Source organism: Osmerus mordax, chromosome 4 (genome assembly GCF_038355195.1).
Source record: "Osmerus mordax isolate fOsmMor3 chromosome 4, fOsmMor3.pri, whole genome shotgun sequence".
Classification (NCBI taxonomy): Eukaryota; Metazoa; Chordata; class Actinopteri; order Osmeriformes; family Osmeridae; genus Osmerus; species Osmerus mordax.
Genome location: NC_090053.1, coordinates 10,941,033 through 10,960,529, shown reverse-complemented (window position 1 = coordinate 10,960,529; position 19,497 = coordinate 10,941,033). Strand labels below are relative to the sequence as shown.

Below are 19,497 nucleotides of genomic sequence, written 5' to 3'. Positions count from 1 at the left end.
TGTACACACTCACTCCTCCTGTACTCTAAAGACCCGCCCCTTAGCTGCCCTCCCCGGCTGCCAGGTGTCCGATACCCCCCAACGTAACCTTACACACACACACATGCACAAACACACACACAAACACAAACATACACAGGGGTTGAGTAATAGAGCTCATTATTTATTAGGTAGGCCTCCTGAGCTCAAGTCTGAATGATTCATTTGCTGAAGCTGCTCTCTCTGGAGAGATAGGGGAGAGAGTTAGCCTTGTGCTAATGCAGGACCCATTGCCCTGCAATCTGCTAACTGTAACTGCTGAAATCTGGATTACTTTTGGGCCACAACAGCCTGACTCTAACTCTACCATCGCTAACTAGCTAAAGCCTGCTGGAACTGGATTTCATTCCATTGAAAAAAATTGGATTAACCCATACTTGGTTGACGTTACCCTGGAAGCACCCCGATCTCCAGGCCTCTATAACCCCAACCTGCTGCCTCAAACTCTGGCTAACACCCCTAGCACGGCTAACCAGCTAACACCAGCATGGCCCTTTTTCTCACCTTGCTCCTTACCGTCTGTCTGGGACACACATACATACAGGTAAGAGTATTCTCCACTATTCCACTCATTCTCTCTCTCTCTCTCTCTCTCTCTCTCTCTCTCTCTCTCTCTCTCTCATTCCTTCACACACACACTGAATAAATGCAATACACACTGTGTATTGTCTGTCTTGTTAAAAGAGAGGTTAGAATAGAATGTTAGCTCCATGGTCCTTTCCTTGACTTACCCTGTGGTCTTGTTTTGCCAGTGTGGTCATGTTGTTGACAGGGTGGTTGTGTTGTGTTTTCCACCCTAGGCCAACGTGGTCAGTGTAAGTCCTGGAACCCAGTTCACGGTCACAGTGACAGCAGACTCTTCCTCCAACATCGGCCCTCTCGTCAGTCGCATAGTGAACACCAACTTGACAGGTGAGACACAAACACTCACACACACACACACACATAAACATACAAACACACACACAAGATCTGCTCTGATCCTTACCCTATACACATTTGACCAGTGGGCAAGACTAGAGGGAAGTGACCATGGAGAACAGATAGATTCATGGATTTTGGTATACTGGAGAGGAAAGGCAAGTGAGGTTAAGGACAAAATTTTTTTAGTCTATTCTATCCATGAGTGGGGCGTCTCTGGTTTCGTTTTTGAGAGAAGATGAAAGAGGCTAAGAAAGATGAGGTCAGAGGCGGTGCAGACAACATGCTTTTCTAGGAATGTTCTCTATACTTTTCGAAGAACTGTGATAAACAAAAAAATACCCTATTCTGCCCCCTGCTGTATATAAAAAGTACTGTGTGTGTGTGTGTGGGGGGGGGGGGGGGGGGGGTGTTGCCTTCCTTTCTGTAAATCCTCTGAGGTAACCTAACCCCAGGCTTTTGAGCAGCAGGAAGAATGGTGCTGCAGTGAATGTCTGTTAAATGCCACTGCTGTGTTAGAACTTATTCACCTGGACCTGGTCTCTCTCTTTATCTCTCTGTCTCTCTGTCTTTCTATCTCAATGTCTGTCTCTGTCTCTCTCCTCTCCCTCTTGGTCTCTCTGCTCTCTCTTTTGGTTTCTCTCTCTCCTCTTTCTCACTTTCTTCTCTCTCTCCTCTCTCTCTTGGTTTCTCTCTCTCCTCTCTCTGTCTCTCTCCTCTCTCTCTCGGTTTCTCTCTCTCCTCTCTCTCTCCTCTCTTTCTCTCCACTCACTCACTTACTCACTCACTCACACTATCTCACACAGAATCAGAAGCAGACATCAGTTCTGCTTGGCCTCAACTGGGATTTCTGAAGTGATAGTACAACAGTAATATTCTGCTGGCCACTTTACTCAAACCCCCAATACGAAATTCTGAAAGTCTTTCTGTTAGATTGCCTCAGCTCTCCTTCCCTCCCATCTTCTCTGTTCTGTTACAGTTTTTTTCAAATGCTTACACATTTCTTTTACTTGTCCTCTTTTTTTCAAAACTTAACACACAAATCCAACAACTGCACACACAAAATGCAAAATGCCTCGCTTCTCTTGCTAAATGAAGCACTGCATTCAAAATATCAAAAACACTTCTAAAAAGCACACATTTGTCTCATGTTGCAAACACTTTTGCCATTATATTACATTTTTGGATATATCATATACACACAGTTATTAAAAACCTAAAGCTCTTCTTTCATGAGCTCCTTTGTAAATGTCTGTACAAGATTGAAAGTAAATGGCAGAGATGATGAAAAATTCATGGTAAACACAAAAACAAGATTGAAACCAAACTTATTTTTTTACTATAAGCATTTGTGGTTGTGAATACAGGATTACACAGTACAAAAGAAAGAGTGTAGTAGGACAGAAACCAAACCTAATTTTGAAAAAGGTGATTACGGAATGGTGTCTGTGTGTGCCATGAACTGTAGCATACAGTAATATATACTATTTTCTACAATATTGTCAGAATGTCTTCTTACAGTCACTGTACTGTTGCACGGTATGATACAGTAATCCACCAATCATGCAGTGCACTGCAGTCAATGGATGCATGGGTGCTAAAATATATGCTTGTGTATAGTATACCGTGTGTTGTGCTGAAACAGCTATTATGTGTACATTAGAACGTGTATATTGTTACATACCTGTTATCTTTTCTACAGTTAAGGTTCAAATTATACCCACCACTGTAAATCAACTCAAATTAGGCTATTTATAGGCCTATTCTAAAGCCATGATTGGTTGGTTTTGAGTAAAGCAATGAGTGTTTGCACATGTGAGGAGTTAGTGTAAGGCACTGATGAATTAGTGTGGCATTTTGATTGGTTGTGTTTGAAAAAGGAAATCAAGATGCTTCCTGTTAGAATTGTTGGTGTTACGTGGAGAATTGTGTGTTGTGTTTTGAAAAAAAGTGTTTTATGAAATTGAAAACTGAGCCCAAAATGTGCGTATGGTTTTGCAGATTTGAGGTGTGGTTCTGGTGTTTGAGTGTCAGGTATCAGAAATTGTGTGAAAAGTAAGGAATTTGTGAATAAGCATTTGAAAAAAACTGTAAACCTTCCTCCTTTGCTCCTCTCCTCTCTAGTTCCCGGTGCTCCATTTAGACTGGAGGGTAAGAGAGTGGGATCCAAAGGGCTTCTCCTGTCTTGGAGCATGCCTCCTGACACTGCCATCGTTGACGAATATGTCATCAGGTGATATTTGGAATGATGCCCAGAAGTGTGCATGCTTTACATAGGAGTCTGTTTCATAATCAAGCATTCCCCAGAACTTGTGCATCTTTCGGCCACAGCTCGTGTGATGTTAGTGATGGTTTTGTCTTCTTTAGGTACAAGGAGATGTGTCCACATCCTGACCCCAGCTTCACACAGGTGACCTCAGACGGGTATGTACCTGAGACCTTGCACTCCAGCTTCACTCCTGGGTCCACCTACAATATCCAGGTACGGTGTGCAGCCACACACACACACTCACACACACACACATCATCACATCCAGGACCTGCACAATAGAGTGTGTTTTGCATGACAGTGAGTGTGTGTGAGTCTAATCAAGGCAGATGCCACAGACAGGGACTTCATTCTCTTGATCTGGTTGAATTATTGATTTAATTGAATTATTGATCAGGTAAACAGATCTATGGAAGGCCCGTGGCTCTTTTTTTCCACTGACTGCTCTCCAATGTGACCACAGTTATTAGTTTTCGGAATTCATTAGCCATTGCTAATCATTTGCTAATCATTTGGCCATCATTGTGTAAAGATCAGAGAGTTGAGTGTGTTAGTCAGTCAGTACAGGATCCAGCCCTGATTGCTACCTGCGCTGAGAATAATGCATGTCACAATGTTTTGAGTCTGTTTCCGTGACTCTTTCCCCTTCCCTCTCTTGCTCTCTCTCTCTCTCTCTCTCTCTCTCTCTCTCTCTCTCTCTCTCTCTCTCTCTCTCTCTCTCGCTCTCGCTCTCTATCTCTGTGTCTCTCTCTCTGTCTCGCTCTCTATATCTGTGTCCCTCTCTCTCTGTCTTTCTCGCTTTCTTTATCTTTCCAGGTAGCAGGAAAAAACTCAGCAGGCGTTGGACCATTCAGCAAGTCTTTATACATAAAGACTGCTGAGGCCTGTGGGTATTCAAGCACAGCACGCTTCCAAATCCAGTTATGCACATGCTCAGACATTAGTATCAAAATACCCAGTGTGTGTGCGTGTGTGGGTGTGTGTACGTGCACAGAATGTGTGCAGTTCTTCTCTGCGTTGTCGAATGACTGATGGAGTACGAGTAAAAGATCTCTGTCTTTGTTATGGTGTGTGTGTGCGTGTGTGCTTGCATGTGTGTGTGTGCAGAAAGTGTTAGATTATTCTGTGCATTGTTAAATGACTGATGGGAACTGAGTAAAAAGATCTGTTTTTTTGTTATAGTTCCTGTGTGTGTGTCCACGCGCACGTGTGTGTGTGTACAAAGTGTGCGCTTCTTCTCTGCATGGTTTTATGTCTGCTGGTGACAGAAACAAATATCTTAAATTTACATTTTAGGCTTCGTCTTAGCTCTCTATGTTTGTTATACAGTTTGTTTGTATGTGTTTGTGTCTGGCAGCCCCTGGCCTGGTGAACAGCTTAAGTGCCTTTGCTGAGAACCACACCTTCGTAGCAGTTACCTGGTACCTGCCCGAATTCATCAACGGTCTCATCACCAAGTTTGCGGTGAAAGCCAAACACGCTCGCACGGGTCAGACTGTCCGGACACTTGAGCTGAATGCTGAGGACATCATGACTGGAGCTCTACCGCACTGCAACGTACGTCTCTCTCTACCCTCTCTCTCTGTGTGTCTCTATCTCCTCTCTCTCTCGCTCTCGCTCTCCCTTACTTCTTTTAACCCTCCTGCCTCAGACTTCCTTTGTCTGCTTTCTCGGACATGTTTTGTTGTATGTGAATGCAGTCGGTGTGTGTGTGTGTGTCCCTCAGGATGCAGCAGATATCCTTTCTCGTGGGACCCCCAGTCCATCAGAGGTGACGGCCTCTTCTCCCCCCATCACCCTGTCGGCCGTGCCCCCCGCCGCAGCCTGGAGCGTCCCCATCTCTGTGGGGGTGGACAAGCTCCGCCCCTACACCGCCTACGTCTTCGAGGTGTCCGCCTTCACTTCTGAGGGGGAGGGACAGATCGCCTCCACCATGGTCCGCATGCCAGAATCAGGTGCACACTGCTGGAATGTTCTAAGACTAAGTCATAGGCCTGCCAACAGTGCTGGATACAGGGCATCCTGTTCATAGGAGTGAAGTTAGCGTTAGCAGGATGTGTTGAAGCTAGCTAGGGTAAACCTGTGGACAGAGATCAGCCTAAAGTTATATAGCCTATAGCCAGCTGCTTTAAGATGTTCTCTACCTGGTTGGCAATACCTAACTGGGCTGCTCCCATCTGAATATCTTCCTTTATAGCAACTCTGCAGGTTTGTCAACATTGGTCTGATTGAAATCCTTGGTCATAACGTGTGTGCGTGTTGCAGCCCCTGAGGACCCTCCTCAAAACCTCTCTGTGTGGAACGTGACATCCAGGTCCATCTCTCTGTCCTGGGACGCTCCCTCCATCATCACAGGGAGGTTCTCCTACGTCGTTTACCTCTATGGACCCATGGGTACGCGCACGCACACACACACACGCACAGAAACATACCGTCAAGAAATGTATGGAAATGTTACACACTGTGTACCTTTCCAATCCTGTGCGTTTCCAGGGTTAGTCTTTGAAAACAGTACGGGAGACTTGAGGTTCATCTACTCTGGTCTGACCCCCTACACCAGCTACAGAGTGGATGTCAGGGCCAAGTCTGCAGGGGAAGTAGGTCCTGAGACACACAGAGATGTACTCACACCTGCTGAGGGTAAGAATACACACACACAGGGCTGTTTCTGTAGTATCTTTCAATGGTCACTTAAGGATATGTGTGTTTGTGACTTTGTTTAATTACCAGAAAACCCCGCAAAGTTACTGTAATAAGCCCAACAAAAGATGTGCCTTGTGAGGACATTTTATTGGTATAAGGTTTAGGGTTAGCATTAGTGTGAGGGTTAGAATTGACATTAATAGTTGGTGTTGTAGGCTGACATTTAGGGTTCAGGTTAGGTTTCTTGATTAAGGGAAGGGTTCATGTTCAGATTAGGGGATAGGCATGACAGGATTTGGAATGGGACTGAACTCTGAGTTCCCACCAGGATAGCTGTACACAAGATGTGCATGTGCGTGTGCGCGTAGCCCCCAGTGCAGTGCAGGATCTGAAAGCAGTAGCGGAGGACTCGGTGTCTGTGCGTGTGAGCTGGAGGATCCCAGCCCAGCCCAACGGCCTCATCACCCACTACAGCCTCCTGGTGCTGTCAGCTGGGACCCTGCTCCAGGACATCACCCTGTACGGACAACAGGTACACCTGCTGCGCGATATGGCCTGCTACACCCGCTCATCTCATTGGAGATGACCTGGACAGTTAAATACTGAATTTCTCAAATTTCTCAAATGTGTTTAAATCTTCATTTAGACAGTCCAAAGTGTTCTTGTCAGTTGTGCTTGTTGTTATCCAGTGTTAAGGCAGAGTGCACAGTACTGTAGTAATACTGGGCTGGTTCCTCAGGACCTGAACGGGACTGGTCTCTATGGCAATGCGACACCACCTCTAAATGTCTACAACAACTCTCGACGGAGTAAGAGATCAGCTGACTTCAGCTTGACCTCCTCGCCTCCTGCCTTCACGGTCACGCTCTCCGACCGTGCGCCCCCGACCAGCATGGCAGTATCCAGCCTCACCCTCAGCGCTTCAATCATTCCTAACCACAGCCTCAGCCCCACCCCTGACCGCAGGGTCACTACAAGCTTCCTTCCCAGTGGTACCAGTCTGCCCAGTATGGCGGCCGGGACTGGGACCAGCCCTAACTCCGCCTTCCCTCCGACTAGAATCTCTGTGACCTCCCCTTTCTCTGTGACCTCGGCACCCAAAGCCACGCCCCCACCTTGGCTGACAAACCAACCACAGACCAGAGACATGACCTCATACCCCGTCAGCCCCGGCCAGCCACGCCTCTCCACTCGCGCTGCCGCCACAGGAAACGCAGACGTGCCGACACACCCCTCCACACAGGCTGCCTCCACTCTCTCCTCGGGAGGTACCACAGCACTGTCCCTGCTCTGACCTCTGACCTGTCACCTTTACCATCCGGCCTCTGACCTGTCACCTTTACCATCCGGCCTCTGACCGTTCACCTTTACCATCCGGCCTCTGACCGGTCACCTTTACCATCCGGCCTCTGACCTGTCACCTTTACCATCTGGCCTCTGACCTGTCACCTTTACCATCCGGCCTCTGACCTGTCACCTTTACCATCCGGCCTCTGACCTGTCACCTTTACCATCCGGCCTCTGACCTGTCACCTTTACCATCCGGCCTCTGACCTGTCACCTTTACCATCCCACCTCTCACTTTCCACCTGCTGTTGCTTTGCTTACTGATTACATGGGCGCTAGACGACTGTGCCCCTCTGGTATTGCATCATCTGTGTGTGTGTTCTCTAGGTGTGTTGCTGACAGAGAAACTGGGGGATATGTTGTTGGAGCAGCAGTCCCACCTGGTGACTGGACTGAGCCCCTTCACTGAGTACACCTTCACAGTGACCGCCGCTACTGTCATGGGGGAGGGTCCTTCCACAAACACCACCGCAAAGACCCGCGAGCAGGGTGGGCACACACGCACACACGCATGCTAACTCACACACACACACATGGTAAGTCACACACATACAAAGACATTCAAACTTACACACACACACACACGCTAACTCACACACGCACACACATGCTAACTCACTCACACACACGCATGCTAACTCTCACACACACACACTAACTCACTTTCACACTTGCACACACAAATACACACATATAGGAGATCATCCAGTAAGCCACATGTTATGTTTGTATCTCAATCATATATCTTTTATCAAAAGAAATCGGTGGTTGTGTGAGTGTGTAAGTGATTGTGTGTGCTGTTTTAGTACCCAGCTCAGTGGTGGGTGTGTCCTACCAGAACATTAGCTCCACCTCCATCCTGGTGCGATGGTCTCCACCTCAGAGCCCTAACGGACTGATCACACACTACACCCTCTACGGCCAGAAACTCTACATCAACCAGGCACTGCAGCGAGTCACACAAAACACCAGCATACTGCTCACAGGTAATGATGGATTCATTTAGCTTTTATCCAAAGCTATGTACGGGGGGATATTGAACCTGTAACTTCTTGTTCTGCAGTCAAATGCTTGACCGCAGCTCTATCACCTAATCCTAGCCAGGTTGTATTGTTAGAATGTAGAGCGAGACTTGGATTGAGACCTAAACACATTCTCAGTCACTTCAGATACACACGCGAATTCACACTTGAACACACACTCATGGGTTTTGTCTGTGTGTGTGCTCCAGGCCTGGAGAAGTACACTTGGTATAAATTAAGAGTGGCGGCGTCAACGGCAGTAGGAGAGAGCTCTTTGTCTGACAAAGACAACATCTTTGTGGTCACTCCAGAGGATGGTAAGACTTAAACACACACACATACACACCCTCCTCTGCATAGAAACACATGCTTGACGTTTCACCTCGGCCCCCCCTCCTCTCTCTGATACAGAGCCAGACTCCCCCCCTAGGAACCTGACCGTGGTAGAGACCACTCCCTCCACCGCCACTCTGGCCTGGTCCCCCCCAGTGAAGGCCAATGGGGTGATCCAACAGTACGAGGTCCTCTATGAGAACCAATCGTACTCTGCCATGCTGAACTCTTCCTCTGCCAGAGTGACTTTGAGCCAGCTGAAGCCGTCCTCCTACTACAACGTAACTGTCAAGGCATACACACGCCATGGACACGGGAACCAGACCTCCCTCCCCCTGCACATGCTGTCAGGGGAGGATGGTGAGTTCACACAAACACACACACAAACACACACAAGTTTCCTGTTATACACTTTACTGTGAAAACAAGAACAGTCATCAGCATGTGCAAATAGGTGAACATTGTTTAACACCTGTCTGTGTGTGTGTGTATAATCCCCCCCCCCCCCCCCGCCCCCCCCCAGTTCCAGGCAGTGCTCCATACGACCTCTCCTATGTATCCGTCAGTCCCAGTGAGGTGAACGTGACCTGGAGGCCTCCACTGGTACCCAACGGGGTCATCACACACTACAGCATGCAGCTGTGGAACTCCTCCCACTACCTCAACCTCACCTCCCCCACCAGCCACGCCACCATCACCCACCTGAGGAAGTACGCCCGCTACCGCCTCACCGTGCAGGCACACACTCGCGTCGGCCCCGGGAACCAGACCAGCGATCCACTCAACATCACCACCCTGGAGGATGGTGAGAGGGGGGTGATGAGGGAGGAGGGACTAGGGAGGAGAGACCCGGGGCTGGGCTCGGTTCTGAGGTTTCAGGTGCCTGGTGGATCTGGTTGACCTCTGGAGATTAGCTTCTCATCAGTCTCCATCTCTCCCCTCCACTACAGGATTCAGGCCAGGGTGCAGAGGTTCAGCACAGTGCTGGACCACCACCAATAACCTTCTGTCTCTCCAGGTCCTGCTAGACAATGCTGTGTATGTTACTGTCTCTCCTACAGGGGTGTCTGCTGTGTTGCATCATCTGAAAACGTTTGCAGTCTTCCTCACCAACTTATGCAGTCTTCCTCACCAACTAATTGTTTTCTGTGTGGTGCACACTACTGGCTGTGTGTTGAAGTGTTCTCTGAAACGACCAATAGGAAGTGTTTTTCCCCCTACATCTCAGTCCCAGACACGCCCCCTCAGTTTCTCCAGGCCAGGAAGTTGTCAGACTACCAGGTAGAGTTGTCGTGGGAAGCTCCTCTTGAGGCCAACTCAGATATACTCTACTACTTGGTCAGAGTCTGGTAAGAGACAGCACCTATCTGCTTGTGTGTGTGTGTGTGTGTGGGTGCGTCCGTATGTGTGTGTGTGTCTGCTGTTTTGGATATCTGTCTGCCAAAGATTGGTCCTAAACAACATGGATTCTGTGAAAGATAAGAGTATTGTGATGACTCGTGTCAGGAATGAGACGTCAGAGCAGTGGCAGAACGTGACAGAGACTGTGGTGGTGATCGATGTGGACTCAGAGAGCCGCTACAACGCCTCTGTATCCAGCTGGACCCGGCTGGGGGACGGAGGGGTGCTCGTATATATCAGCTTCACCACCACCGACACAGGTAACACACACACACACACATATACACATACAGTATATACACGCTAGTGCACAGTGCCCGTGATGCTGTCAGTGACACATACAGATTTCTGGAATTATAGATAGTGCAGTGCCCGTGATGCAGCTGGTGATTACTCATATTTTTATATTCTTAAGTTAATATTTTTAGACATGTATATTCCTTTATTTTCTATTTAGCTACTTTCTATTTGTATTTATATCCCTTATTCCTGATATGCTAAGTGTGCAAACGCAACACAAGAGCTTCCCCTCTGGGATCAATAAAGTATTACTGATTCTGATGAGTCACTCAGTGGCTTTGGTACCTACACTGCTCAGATCATAATTGAAATTCTCAAAAGTACTTGTTCAACCTCCATATCATCTAGTCACTTATGCACATCATAAAAGCAAGTCAACTTGTTCTTTTTTTACAAATTGCAAATGCTCTGGTACATTCATGCAAATGAATATGTAGCCTGCAATCGTCTGCTGTTTTCTGAATCATCAACAGTTGATGATCAACTGCTTCTGTCATTTATATTGGTTCTCTGTTAAATAGTCTTATTACCCCCACAAACATCTAGATATTTACATCATTCCATACGTCATATAGCACAATGGTTGAGCCAGTTGTCATAATTGTAGGCCTAACTCACCATACAGCGCTGTATGTACAGTTCTGCCTGGGGGCTGTTTGCTATGTTTACATGAACATTTGTATTTAATTCCTTTGTGCTATGCATTGCTGTAAAATAGTCTTGTCTTCCTGCATTGCATCCACATAAATTAGACAACAACAACTGAAAGAACATTGTTCCTGTCGAATGCCTGTTTGCTCGCTATATCCATGTCTCTAGAAACTGACGAGGAGGCTAAAGGGGTAGGATTAGTGTTCTTGTCCTTGTACCGTTTGCGGCGTGTTTCATCACGGACAACCGGCCGAGGAGTACGTCTGAATCATCAAGTTTCCGACCCCTGGGCACAAATGTTTGATGGGCCCCTAGCCAACATGGTTTGGTGATCAGGCTTTTATTCTTTCTTTCATGAATCAGACATAGCATACTGGACATATATATACTATATATACTATATGCTCTTATTCATATTGGAGGGCACTGTACCTCATTAGAAAATGAAAGGAACCATTGAAAGTAACCATTACAATACAACTTGACTAAAAGCCTCCAACTTTAAGACTGAAATTACGCCTGTTATTGTTAATGTACAGCCCTGTGCTAATACGGTAGCAAGGAATTAAAGGAAAATCTCTGCGTCATCTCTGCTCATACACGCACTTACAGATACACACACACAAATGCAGAACCGTAAACACAGTTATTAAATATCACTGTTTACTTTTTATGGACATTAATGTATGGTTACAACTGTTGTCCCTGTTTGTCGTCTCCCCCAGAGCCCTTTGACCCCCCTCAGAATGTGTCAGTGGTGAACGTGACCTCCTCTGCTGCCACTCTGCTGTGGAACCCCCCCACTCAGCCCAACGGCATCATCACTCACTACACCATACAATACATGGACAACACCACTGAGAAACAGCAGGTGAGCCTCACGCAGGACTGGACTGTGTGGTAATTATATTCAGCGGTAATGGAGTGATCCCTCTCACCCTCTCTCTCTCTCTCTCTCTCTCTCTCTCTCTCTCTCTCTCTCTCTCTCTCTCTCTCTCTCTGTAGAGAGCTCCAGTGTCTGTGCTGGCCCCTGGGCCCCTGGGCTGGCTGTATTCCTACCGCCTGTCTGGTCTGTTAGGGGGCAGTAACTACAGTCTGTGGATGACCTCCAGCACCATACAGGGAGACGGAGGGGTCAGGAGCGCCCCCCTGACCATGCTCACTCCTGAGAACGGTCAGTCTCTCTCCCTCACACACACACTGAGCAGACATAGACACAGACTGACAAACAAAACCTGCTTAGTCAGTTATACGGGACGAACACACAGACCCACCTGACAGATCCAGAAACAAATCGATATGGGGAGAAAAAAAGGGGGTCTCCACAGTTTTTTCCCAAGCTCTTAATAAAATCACGTAAAAACTCTGAGATTTAAAGGTTTGGCTTTCTGCTTGTTAGTGGAAGGAGATAACTGTCAGTCAAACTGGCCCTTTTTGTCCTTCTGAGCTCATTGTAACTCAGAGACAACCAGTTTGTATTTCCTTTTACTGAACAGGGGAAAATGTTATAGAAACCTGTGGTTCCAAAATAGCACAGTATTGTTTACTGTAGGATTGTAAGACTGCATTTCATAGTCTGAGTCTTGTTAAGTACTGCAGGCCTATGTTGTAATTAACGTATAATAAATTCTGGTCCAGACGTCAGCCAGTGAATATCAGACAACTAACGAGAAAAGCAAATATGTTTTCATCTTGTATCTTTTCCAAGTTTAGGCTGCAATTATTATTTTTCAAAAGATTTTTTATGTGATTTTGGGAAAAATTGTGTAGACTGCACCCATGAGCAGGCGACTGTTTAGAACTCTTGTCTCTGTTTCTAACTACTGCCACTGACTGTGTGTCTCTACCTGTGCTCCAGCCTCACTCAGCCAAGCCCCGGAGCTCCAGACCACCCTGCGTCTCGCGCCCAGCCAAGCCCAGCAGGGACTCACATCCCTGGGCTCAGACCCGCACACACCACCCCACTTTCCTCCACTCACCCTCTATAGTGTAGAGGAGAAGGGGGCATGGTCAACCTTCTCTTCACTTTCCCTTTCTCTTGTGTTGGTTGATCCTCAACTACACTTCGTAGGCAGGCTTAGGGACCAGGGGAGGGGCCAAGTGGATGAACGCAGGAAGTGGATGTGTTCGGGATGAGTATCTGCTCTTGTGAAATGTCAACTTTCTCAACTTGATCTTTCTTTTTGAAAAGTCTCCTTCCTCAATGTTTCCTGGTTCCACTGTATAAATGTTTGTAATTATGAATCTGCCCAATATTATGACTGTCTGACAATGATGATAATGACAATAATAATGATGATGATGATAAAGATCATTACTGCACAGTTTAATGGCATGTTTCTCCTCCTAAGGGCCCAGTGTGTGTTTGTTCCATGGATCAATGTTGCTAATTTGCTGTTTACGTATAACTCCATAGTACCAGTACTAATGCTGCTCAGTCCTGGAGAGTAACACCACTCCCCTCCTCCCCCCAGTCCCCAGTGACCCGGTCCACAACCTGAGCGCCCAGATCTTCAGCTCCACCGCCATCATCGTCAGCTGGGACCCTCCCCAGGAGCCCAACGGACGCCCCTTCTACCTGCTCACCCTACAAGAGGCAGGCCACATCCCCGGCCCCCCAGGACCCAACGCCGGCCCCTCCCTGGTCAACAAGACCATCACCAAGACGACCACAGACAACGTCTTCCTCTTCACCAAACTCAGGAAGTACTTCCCCTACGTGGTTACGGTTACTCCGGCAACCGGAGCTGGCCCGGCCCACAATCACACCAGCACGCTGCATCTGAGGACGGACGATGACAGTGAGCCCTCTATCCCGCACACACACACACACATGCGTACACACACACACACACACACACCCCTAACCCCCCCCCCTCCCCCTTCTCTCCAGTCCCTAGTTCTGCCCCAGTGCTGGTGTCCAGCAGGAATCTGTCCTCGTCTTCTCTGTCTGTGGCGTGGCAGCGTCCCCTGGAGGCCAACGGAGAAATAACCGAGTACCTCGTCACTCTGTTTGGCCCCGGAGGGTCCAACACCACCCAGACCCCCAACACCACCCTCACCCTCACCCAGCTCCAGCCCTACACATCCTACAACCTCTCCATCACCGCCGCGACGCGCAAGGGCTCGGGCCCTGCTCTCCTGCTGCTGCTGCACACTGACGAAGCAGGTCAGATCCCCACGGTCACCTTTGACCTCTGACCCCCCTCGCCCACTTCATCTACCCCAAATCCCGAGCCTGATCCTGCCTAGTTGTCACCCTCCATATTGTGTGTGTGTCTCTGTGTGTGTGTTTCAGGGCCGATGTCCCCTCCAAGGAATTTATCCATCTCTAACCATACTGCCTCCTCTGTGTGGCTCAGCTGGGAGCCCTCACTGGAGCCTAATGGAGTGGTCACGCACTACGGCTTCAGGATCCACGAGCTCAACACACAGACAGTCTCATACCAGGTACCACACACACACACACACACACACTGGGCCCAGACCACCAGTTCAACTAGGAATGGATTTCATGTGATTGTGTGTGCTCTCCTGTTGAAGTGTACCTCTTGTTTCCGCTGGTGTGTGTGTGTGTGTGTGTGTGTGCGTGTGTGTGTGTTAGAACTCCTCAGGTCCGTGGACAGCAGCCCATCTGGCAGGCTTCAGGCCTCACAGCTCTTATGAGATAAGTGTGTGCAGCTACACCAGAGTGGGCCATGGAGACCAATTCAGCCTCGCTGTCTCTTTCACCACCAACGAGTCAGGTGACAAGCGAGCACACACCAGCAGGATCTCACACATAGACCTCACAAATGAACACCAAGACGAAAAATATCTTGGACACATTTTTAGTTTACACCTTTTGATTCCACCTTTTGATTGTGTGTGTGTGTGTTTTCTGTATGTGTGTGTGTGTGTTTTCTGAATGTGTGTGTGTTTTCTGTTTCGTATACGTCCCCAGTGTCCGATGCTGTGAGGAACCTCTCGTGCTCAGGGGTGAGCTGGGACTCAGTACAGCTGACCTGGGAACCCCCCACCAACCCCAACGGCCAGATCCTCTTCTACCAGATCCAGGTGGACTCCCACACACACTCCCTCACACACCAGGCCCCCGCACCCCAGTACGTGGTGAGTGGCCTCCACCCGGATGAAGAATACACACTCACTGTGACGCCCGTCAACTCCGCTGGCCCTGGGGAGAAGATCAACTGCACTGCTGACACACAACCTGAGTCAGGTAGGGTTCCTGGACATTGGTATTACTGCCTAGACACTGTGGGGTACTGTGTACACACTGCATCTTGCTACGGTGCTGCAGTTAATGGAGTGTGTGACCCTTCATTACATACTGCTCTATCCAGCCCTGCTTGTGTGGGATCCCTTTATCTACAGGACACCACTCCCCTGTGCTGTAAGATGTTGTGTGAACTTGTGTTTTCCTCTGCTCCCTTCTCTCCCGGGTCCTCTTCTGCAGTTCCAGGTGTCCCTCGGTTCCTCAACGTGTCTGGGGTCACGCCCACGACTGTGACCCTGCACTGGGCCCCGCCCCTCTCCGCGTCGGGCATGCTCACTGAGTACCACATCACCGTGGAGCTTATTTCCACCACCTGCCAGTCAGACGGGAGCCCAGGCTCCGGGACACACACGGCCCCCGGTGGTGAGCCTGGCCCCACTCTGGGCCCTGGCTGTGTGGATTCCAGGAAGGTGGTGCCTGTGAATGGTTCTGGTGGTTCTGGGGAGAACCCGAGCGTGACCCTCCGGTCTCTGGCCAAGTACAGACAGTACCGCTTCAGAGTGGTGGCGCTGACCAACGCTGGGGAGGGGGAACCCACACCCTGGAGCTCCACGCGCACACTGGCTGGAAGTACGCACACACATACACACATACAAGAGTGCAGGCAGTACGCATTTCAAATTTTCCCCAAACATTCTGTCGAAATACACTGCTGTGATTTAGAACGGTTCACTGTATTTATGTGTGTTTATGTCTCTGTCCCTGTTTCTGCCTCTGTTTCTCCCTCTGCCTCTGTTTCTCCCTCTGCCTCTGTTTCTCCCTCTGCCTCTGTTTCTCCCTCCAGACCCGGACGCCCCTCCTCGTGCCCTGGTGGTGACCCCCACGTCTAACAGCCTCCGCATCCAATGGGACGCTCCCGCGGTGCTCTCTGGCCCCACCTCCTATCTCATAGACATCTTTTCTGTGAGTCACCACACACACACACAGTTCAGTCCCTCTCTCACAGACACACACACCCTCACGCACTCCATCGAATCTGGAGATACAAATCAAGTTGTTGTTATTGGGCGTGGTCCTGTCTCAGTTGGATAGCACATGGGTCAACCGCTCTCTGGTCCGCGCTCCCGGGGAGATGAGGACCCTGGTGGTGTCTAACTTGACGGCGTTCACTCGCTACTCTGTGACCGTGACCGCCTTCACGGGACTTGTGATCAACGCTCGGACGGACGGGAAGGCGAGCCCGCCCCTTAAAATCCGAACTCTGGAGGAAGGTTAGGAGCAGACACATGCACAAACACACAAACACACACACAGGAATGACTTTGAGGTCTGTGAGTGTTGACAACAGCACCTCTCAGCTTGTTTATCTTCGTGAAAGAATCCCCATATTGACAATATTATGTAGGCTCCTTTGAATAGGTCGATTCTTGAGAGTACTCTCTGGAATTAGTTCTTACTCTCTTGCTCGCTTCTGGCTTTCATTTTATACCCTCTCCCCTTTTATAACCCTCTCTCCCTTCTATACCCTCCTCTCCGTCTCGCTTTTCTTCTCCCTCCCTCTCTCTCCTCCTTTACTCCCCCCAGAGCCCAGAGACCCCCCCACAAACGTGACCTTGCTGGTAATTCCAGAGGAAGTGACCCGTGTGTTGGTGAACTTTGCTCCCCCCGAGGAGCCCAATGGGAACATTAGCTCCTACACAGCCCAGGTGTATAGCCAGGGTAAACTGCAGATGACCATCAATGACCTGGTCGTGGTCTACCACAAGAACCACACCCTGACCGCTGTCATACATGGCCTGAAGGGAGGACTCAACTACAGCATACGGGTGAGGGGCACACTCACACACTCATACACACACACGTACACAAACACATAGTCACACACGGACACAAATACAAACATAAATACATATAACACATACACGCAAACAGACATTCATGTAAGGGCACACACAAACACACAGGCACATGTGTGTCCATTCTGGCACATGCACATCTCTACACTGAGCAACACAGCAACTTCCATGCTCCCCTCCCTCCCTCCCTCAGCAATGTCATTCCTTGTCCTCACTCATCATTGTCAGTGCCTTCCTTTCATCCCCTCCCTTTCTTCTCCTCCGTCTCTCTCTCTCTCTCTCTCTCTCTCTCTATCTCTCTCGCTCTTTCTGTCTCTCTCTCCCCTCCCTCCCTCTCTCTCTCTTCCCCTCCCTCTCTCCAGATAGCAGCAGTGAATGGAGCAGGTTTAAGCCCCCCCAGCCCAGAGGTGAAAATCACCACAGGGATCAAAGGTAGAGTGAGGCCCTGTTTAGATCCTGCCACGTCTCCATACTGCCTCCGAGCAGACCTGACACAGACCATTCTGACTGGCCTTCTGCTGACTCAGGGAGCCTTGCTTACTCATTCATGTGTGGCATCATCATATCTGATAAAGTGTGTGTGTGTGTGTGTGTGTGTGTGTGTGTGCGTGTGTTTGTGTGTGGCTAAGCCCCTGCCAAGCCCAGCAGCAGACCGCAGGCATTGGTGGACCGTTCTGGAGTTGCCATAGTAACCTCCAGGAGCATCAGCATCCTCATGCCCCACTGTTACTATAGCGATGACAATGGGCCAATCAGTAGTATCCAGGTCATTGTGGCAGAGTCAGGTGGTATGTTGTTATACTCACTCATTTATGTTAGTCATTTGACATTACTATGTCTGATCACATCATACTCAAACACACATACACAAAGTTAGAGATGGTCAGAAACACATAGATGTTCAAATGAAGCAAAGTGGTGAAAGGGATTTGAGCCTTCAACCCTCTGGTGACTGGATGGCCTCTGGCCCATCTGTCCTTCGTCTCAGTGATGGACAGCAGGAATCTGACCAACTGGCAGAACGCCTACCTCCATCGTCCAACCCCCTACCTGACGGACTCGGGCTTCCCTAACCCTTCGTGTGCCAGGGACGCACCGGCGGACAGGAGCGTGTTCGTACGAGACGGTGGCGAGCGTCTTCCAGACGTGTACGTGATAGGAGAGGACGACCACTGTCTGGCCGAGGAGAGGACGGACGCGCTCTGCAATGGACCCCTCAAACCTAACACTGTCTATGTGTGAGTACACACACTCACACATACACACACAAACAGCTCTTAAACACAACTAGTCCATTTAGATGTTCAGAGCTGCTTCTAAGCTGTGTTGTGCTGTGTGTTGGCCAGATTTCGATTCCGGGCCACCAACATCAACGGACAGTACACTGACTCGGATTTCTCCGAGCATGTCAGAACGGCAGGTATACACACCTCTTTGAACCCCACAGAGTTCCCTAAAGACAGCACACTCGGTAAGTCAACGAAAGAGAAACGAAGGAGAAACATGTTTCTCTCTCCCGAACACAGTGGATGGGTTGTTGACCCGGGATGAACAGATCATTCTGGGCGTCCTCCTCTCCTTCTTCCTGGCTGTGCTCCTCATCCTCATCATCTACGCCTCCGTCAGGTAGGAGCTCTCTCACGCGGGGACACACACGGACTGATCACACCCGCCGCGCCAGGCCTCCGGGGTTCCGAGTGATTGACGTGTTCCTCTTCCCATGGCAGGATTCGCCAGCGCCAGAAGGAGGGCGGGACTTACTCTCCCAGAGAGGCGGAGATTATCGAGACCAAGTTTAAACTAGACCAGCTGATCACTGTGGCAGACCTGGAACTGAAGGAAGAGAAGCTACACCGGTCAGTTGTGTGTGCGCGCGTGTGTGTGTGTGTGTGCGCATGCGGCTAAGCCCCTTCCAAGCCCAACAGTAGACCGCAGGCAATGGCGCACCGTTCTGGAGTTGCCATAGTAATGCACTGTAATGCAACTTGACTAATACGCTCTGGTCGTATCCATCTCGCACACACAACAACACGTCCACACTGCTGCTTTCATGTGATGTCCTCCTGGCTTTGCCTGAGACCGCGCACAAAGCTACGCTAGCTTTTAACCCCTCGCCCACGCTCTCTCTCCAGGTACTCTTCTTTCTTCTTTAGACGGAAGGAGATATTTGTCATCCAGTAAGTTTGGGTGGCACTGTGTGTGTAGCGTTCCACTGTGTGTTGCTGTTGTGCCGTGGTGTCAATAAGTCCCCATGTACGTGGGGACTGCACTGTTAGTCTAGCCCTAGATCACATAGTCAGTCACTTCATCCATCTCTAACTGGAGACCATTATTAGGCAGGGTATGTGTTCCTCACAGTCAGAGATGTGTGGTTTGATCCCTCTTTCATTACTGTGCTGTTGTACCTGTGTGTGGATGTCAGGCTGCTAGGAGAGTGTGTGGTTTGGTGTCTCTGGCAATGCTGTTGGTTGAGGTGGAGTGAGCTATGTGAAGCGGCCT

General features: G+C 49.2%; 1 protein-coding gene across 1 annotated transcript in view; it reads left to right on the top strand.

The window, feature by feature from the left end:
- The window catches only part of ptprq (protein tyrosine phosphatase receptor type Q), a 30,593-nt gene that overhangs the window by 8,273 nt on the left and 2,823 nt on the right, over positions 1–19,497 (top strand). The window contains exons 19-53 of the mRNA XM_067234246.1: positions 840–951; positions 3,085–3,193; positions 3,328–3,442; positions 4,046–4,115; positions 4,587–4,786; positions 4,956–5,184; positions 5,495–5,623; positions 5,723–5,869; positions 6,241–6,404; positions 6,612–7,140; positions 7,547–7,708; positions 8,026–8,205; positions 8,451–8,558; positions 8,653–8,934; positions 9,098–9,379; positions 9,803–9,923; positions 10,081–10,235; positions 11,652–11,797; positions 11,932–12,100; positions 13,401–13,727; positions 13,820–14,095; positions 14,225–14,376; positions 14,531–14,672; positions 14,870–15,145; positions 15,383–15,772; positions 15,987–16,105; positions 16,227–16,413; positions 16,727–16,968; positions 17,361–17,430; positions 17,628–17,786; positions 17,987–18,236; positions 18,345–18,418; positions 18,525–18,624; positions 18,726–18,854; positions 19,131–19,175. Coding sequence (XP_067090347.1) covers positions 840–951; positions 3,085–3,193; positions 3,328–3,442; positions 4,046–4,115; positions 4,587–4,786; positions 4,956–5,184; positions 5,495–5,623; positions 5,723–5,869; positions 6,241–6,404; positions 6,612–7,140; positions 7,547–7,708; positions 8,026–8,205; positions 8,451–8,558; positions 8,653–8,934; positions 9,098–9,379; positions 9,803–9,923; positions 10,081–10,235; positions 11,652–11,797; positions 11,932–12,100; positions 13,401–13,727; positions 13,820–14,095; positions 14,225–14,376; positions 14,531–14,672; positions 14,870–15,145; positions 15,383–15,772; positions 15,987–16,105; positions 16,227–16,413; positions 16,727–16,968; positions 17,361–17,430; positions 17,628–17,786; positions 17,987–18,236; positions 18,345–18,418; positions 18,525–18,624; positions 18,726–18,854; positions 19,131–19,175 — 6,347 coding nt within the window. The remainder of the gene's footprint in view (positions 1–839; positions 952–3,084; positions 3,194–3,327; positions 3,443–4,045; positions 4,116–4,586; positions 4,787–4,955; positions 5,185–5,494; positions 5,624–5,722; positions 5,870–6,240; positions 6,405–6,611; positions 7,141–7,546; positions 7,709–8,025; positions 8,206–8,450; positions 8,559–8,652; positions 8,935–9,097; positions 9,380–9,802; positions 9,924–10,080; positions 10,236–11,651; positions 11,798–11,931; positions 12,101–13,400; positions 13,728–13,819; positions 14,096–14,224; positions 14,377–14,530; positions 14,673–14,869; positions 15,146–15,382; positions 15,773–15,986; positions 16,106–16,226; positions 16,414–16,726; positions 16,969–17,360; positions 17,431–17,627; positions 17,787–17,986; positions 18,237–18,344; positions 18,419–18,524; positions 18,625–18,725; positions 18,855–19,130; positions 19,176–19,497) is intronic.